General features: G+C 39.9%; 1 protein-coding gene across 1 annotated transcript in view; it reads left to right on the top strand.

Annotated features, from left to right (window-relative positions):
* Window positions 1–5,399, top strand: part of ANKRD7 (ankyrin repeat domain 7) — a 17,954-nt gene that overhangs the window by 7,217 nt on the left and 5,338 nt on the right. Inside the window, exons 2-5 of the mRNA XM_045288935.1 lie at window positions 2,507–2,621; window positions 2,797–2,970; window positions 3,807–3,913; window positions 4,340–4,477. Of these exons, the coding sequence (XP_045144870.1) occupies window positions 2,507–2,621; window positions 2,797–2,970; window positions 3,807–3,913; window positions 4,340–4,477 (534 nt within the window). The remainder of the gene's footprint in view (window positions 1–2,506; window positions 2,622–2,796; window positions 2,971–3,806; window positions 3,914–4,339; window positions 4,478–5,399) is intronic.

Below are 5,399 nucleotides of genomic sequence, written 5' to 3'. Positions count from 1 at the left end.
TTTATCACTGTGTTTTCGGGATACATAATATTCCATTGTGTGTGTGGACCATGGTTTGTTCATCCATTCTTCCACTGTTGGGCACTTGGGCTACTTCCAGTTTCTTGCTATGTGAACGGTGGTGCTATCAACTATCAACGTAGGAAAGCATACATCCACTCATATTGTGTCTCATTTCCTTGGGGTAGATGCCTAATAGTGGTGTTGCTGGATTGTGTAGAAGTTCACTTCCCTGTTGCTTTCAGTTATCTGTAGTGATTGTGTATATTTACAAGTCCCCCCAAAGTGTATATGAGGAACTCAGTACTCTTTAAGCCACAGTTTCCCATGCCCATACTCCATCCCCAGCCTCTGTTGAACCACTTAGGCATCTTTGCTTTTATGACTTTTCTTATCATAGATAGTTCATATTAACTCTAAATCACTGCCATCGAGTCGATTCCAACTCTCAGTGACCCTGTAGGACAGACGAGAACTATCTTTGGGAGTTCCTGAGAGGAACTTTTTATGGGAATTGAAAGCCTCATCTTTCTCTTGCAGAGAGACTAGTGGTTTCAAACTGGTGACCTTGTGATAGGCACTCATTGTATAACCCACTACGCCAATAGGGCTCCTCAGATTTTTCATATGTGCCATCATGTAATAGTTGTTGTTTTGTGTCTGAATTATTTTATTTGGTATAGTATTTCAAGGTTCATTTGTATCACATCATATCAAAACTTCATTTCTCTCTAGGATTCAATAATATTCCATTATATTTAATAATTAAAATGATTATAATTAGAAATTTGATGCAGTAAAAAACATGCAAAAATTTCCCATCAACGTTTCCAAGTGTCTTTATACAATGGATAGTTATTGGTAGGAGGAAACACTGTTCACCTAGAAGCTTTTTTGATCCTCTCAAGGACTGTACTTATTATTTTGAGAGAGATTATTTTTCTAGAAAGTTCTAGTTATAATTACAATGCCATAAGACCATCTTAGCTTTTGATAGAAGGTACTTTGTCCTTGTTGTTAAGAAAGGTATCATTCTAGACTGACACAGTTCTCGGTTAAAATGTGGCAGGAGAGGTTAAGAATGTGACAGACTTGTGGCAGGCCTGTCTCCGTTAGATGGCTGCAAGAAGGTTTCCCTAGAGGCCAGAGGCTGGACATCCCGCACTGACTTCACTGGCTACCAGGGACTGGTCCTTGACACTGCCAGGGTTCCAGAGATAGTTAACTCAGGGAAACAGACTTCCGGCCATCTAACGCACTGGCAGCAGACATAAATCACATATAAATGAATATGTCAATTTATCTATGTTATTGCTGTTCGGTGCCACTACGTCAGTTCTTCTTATGCCCAACAGAGCCAGCCCCTGACGTGGTCCTGCCCCTTTCTGATCAGCATTGCTGGGTCTGGGACCATGGCTGCAACCCCAGTGCCAGTCCCTCTCCTCTTCCTCCTCTTGCTGACCATCTGCTTTACTGAGAATTACATCCTCTGGACACAGGTCAGACCCAGTGAGAGGAAGTCTTGCCCACTTCACATTTGAAAAAAGTCAAAATTCACTGTCATCAGGTCTCATCAGACTCATAGTGACCTTATGGGATGGGGCAAAACTGCCCCCGGGAGTTTCTGAGGCCGCAGCTCTCTACAGGAGTAGAAAGTCTCACCTTTCACCCTCTGAGAGGCTGGCAGATTCAAACTGCCGACCACTGCAGTGAGCCGCCCAACTTGTCACCCACTATGCCCTCAGGGCTCCTTTCCTCATTTCTACAGACCCTTCGAAATGTTTTTCTGTGAAGACCAATTTGCCTGTTCTTCTTAGGGTCCCTGGCATATTCAATATTCTTCAACATCATATTTTAAAAGAATCGATTCTTTTGTACAACAATATCATCTTGACAGAAGTTTATTGAGGGCAGGGTTAAAAGCTGCCAAGTGTCAACGGAACTGATTCGTGTCCTCATTGCTCATGAATGTGCCCTTGCCTTTTGAGAGGTCGCACAGGAGGCTGTTTCAGTGGGGAGCATACACAAGTGAGTTCACTCAAAATTAAACTAAGATCCACAACCTAAATCCAAACCTATCCTTTTGTGTTCATTGAAGACAAACGCCGACTTCAAACGCTGAACAAAGAGGGAGGGTCAGCATGCAGCTGGATACATCTAACACATCTAATGTGCGCCCCTCCTGCCCCCTGTTAAGTGTTACATATAACACAGACTTTGGAGACCATTTCTAAATTTTACTGGAATACCTACCTAATATTGGCCTCCTTCCCAATCCTAAATACCTTTCCCCCCCCCTTGAAGGTAAAACCTATTAAACATCTATCCTCCAAGCCATTTGCCCTGCCTTTTGAATTTGGTGGCATGACGTGACAACCTGCCAGTGTCAACAAGCACACGAAACAGATACTTTCAGAAAATAGGCTCTGGCTCGCTCTTGGGGAACAGAAGTAACTTGTCAAATGAAGACGTCTCTCTAACATTGCGTTTCATTGTATTGATGTAGAACACCCTTGCATCTGGCCTGTGCGAATGGATATCCACACATCGTGTCGGCCTTACTAGAGAAACGATGCAATATACACGCCCAGGATGGAGAAAACAGATCTCCCTTGATGATGGTATTGGTTTTTCCTGTTTAATTGTACTTGTGGCTATGGAAGGTGTTTGAGCTCTTCCCTGGGGTTATGTCGTGCATTTTCATACTTTAAAGCACAGTATCAAACATTAACAGATCATGCTATTGAACCTTACTTTACCATGTAAGTCGGCAACTCATACGCTCTTGTACTGCAGGCAGTGAAGTGTCAAAAGGAGGATTGCGCTGTTCTTCTTCTCAAACACGGCGCAGACCCAAACCTCACCGACGGCCACGGCAATACTGCCCTCCACTATGCTGTCTGCGGTACAAGTGTCTCATTAGTGGAAAAGCTGCTCAAGCACAAAGCTAATCTCGAAGCTCAAAATAGGGTAAATTTCTATTCCTATATTTTAGAAAACAACTGAAGAAGATAGCAGATACTTCACATCTGTTGAGATACAAATTTTACAGTGAATGAATTTCTCCAACGTCGATTTGAGAGGAGGGAGGGAAGAACAAGGAGACGATTAAAAACCGATAATTGAGGTGTTCCTTTTAAAATAAGGTCTTTCTTCAGTTCATTTTGTGTTGTAATCTCAACCTCCAAAGTGACATCATATTTAACACGCTACTTGTCTAGATTGTTAGTTCAAATGGGAAGTAGTTGATTGTACATGGGTAATGATAAAAATCATAAAGCTCACTCTCTTCCTTTTATTGATACTCTCACAAATAAGGATAAGAAAAGGGCTGAATTAGCAAATCACTTATTATGCTATAAGAGTGATCCAATGCTCATATTGAGAAATTATGAAGACCTAATTCATACATTTTGTTTTAAGTATCATAAATTCTTAATTCAATATTATTTGGCCAGCTTCAGAGGTGTGAGTGGAACACTATGGAAGCCCAAATGTGGCAACATGAAGTAAATGGATAATATGCAGTACCTATATTATTAAATGGGATATGGTTTTCACTGAAACTCTCCATATGGCCTTTTCTCACAATTGAATTGAGCCTAGAAATCTGGAGGCTTTAATTTTATTTTTTGATTGGCCCAACCCCAATTTGTTTTCTTGATTTTTACAGTAAAGCCTATTAAAAATGAAAATGTATATCCAGAGGTTTCTTAAAAACACACATTAATTTTTTAATTTAAATCTAACATGCATGCAATATCTGATATAATAGTTTGTATGGTCATTTAAAATATCTTCTTCAGGACGGATATAGCCCACTTTTACTTGCCATTACTGAACATAATGCAGAAATGGTAGCGTTCCTTCTGAAGAAAGGGGCGGATGTGAATGCTTCAGACAAGTCTCAAAGGTATAGTGACTGAAAATCAACGTGATAGCGTAGAACTAACTACAGGCACCTTAGGGGATAAGAACATATGTATTCCTGTTATATATATAAAATTTTACCAAAAGTATATTACATATACAGTATCTATGTATTTGAGACAGGATAAATATGGCTTATAATGTTGAGCAAATTTGCTAGGCTTCCAGAATCAATTTTTTTTCTGTCTTTGAAACTAAGTGATGACTCAATTGATAAGCCAGTGTCTGCTCTCTAGAGACTCCTTGTCTGCAGATCTGTGACCGGCACAGATTTGCCCCCACATTTGCATTTTCACCCCCGCTCTCCCTGAAAGGCTACATTTCAATAGCAAAATGAGAAGATGAACTTTCAAAGACCATGTGAATTGAAGATCTGTAAACTGACATTTGTTTCTCTCTCTTGCTCCAGAACAGCCCTTATGATTGCTCTCAGTGAGGAACCAACTATTCTGGTCAATCTCATTCTTCAGCAAGATGTGGACCTATCTCGCCAAGATATTCACGGATTCACAGCCGAGGAATATGCTTCTTTTAATGGCTTTACTATGTAAGTGCTATTGAACAAGGTCCCCGTTTGTCCTTTAACAGTTGTACATAAAGTATGAATTCTTTGTGTTTGTTGTGTCTTTATGGACTACTGTTTGCTCTGGGGAAATTATACTTCCTTTTCTTGTATTTTCTTGAGGGCACTTCTACCACTCAGAGGAGGCAACAGGGGAGACATCTCTAATTTCTCCCTTCATTGCCTCACTGTCTCAGATTCACAGGAAGAGCAGTGTCCTATGTGCTGCTAGCACTGTCATTGCTAATGTTACCAGTTACAGCCTCATTATCCACGCCAGTAGGAATTTTTGAAACCCCCTTTCTCACTTGTTCTCGCTATTGTTCTTTTTTTTTCCCTTCAAACTTTCTATTCTCTTACTTTCCAAGATACGATTTAATTTCTTTATCCTTCTATCTCTCTGGATTTTCCTTTCCTTCTATGATGAAAACAGTTATGGCTTCATCATCTTTAAATATTGATTTTATTCTTAGTGTTCAGTCTGTTACAGTCCTCAGTTCTCCCTCTATATGCTCTCGACTAAAGTAGTTCTTTCATAACTTCAAGTTCTGGCAGTTCTATTAATATTTCCAATACTCATCTCCAGAACACAGCAAGGTATAGAGAAGTCCATATGTCTATTAATTACACATGCATGGGTGTATTATGTATACATTCACACACCCAAAATTTTAACTCATATCTTTTTTCTTCATCATGAAATTTTAGCTAGAATTCTTTTTTGCCGGGGCGGGTGGTGGGGATTTAGGGTGTGGGTAAGATACAGCATTATTTTTACCAACAACAATGCCTTGAAATAAATGTGGATATGCTGTGATTTTGTATTATTGACTATTGATCATGATAGTTGGAAGTTGTTCAGATGCCACAAACCCCTTCCAAATGTCTTTGTGTAGGCTATTTTTTT

Source organism: Echinops telfairi, unplaced genomic scaffold (assembly GCF_000313985.2).
Source record: "Echinops telfairi isolate 266 unplaced genomic scaffold, ASM31398v2 ScPeMD7_23;HRSCAF=83, whole genome shotgun sequence".
NCBI lineage: Eukaryota > Metazoa > Chordata > Mammalia > Afrosoricida > Tenrecidae > Echinops > Echinops telfairi.
This window is presented reverse-complemented; position numbering and strand designations above follow the sequence as displayed.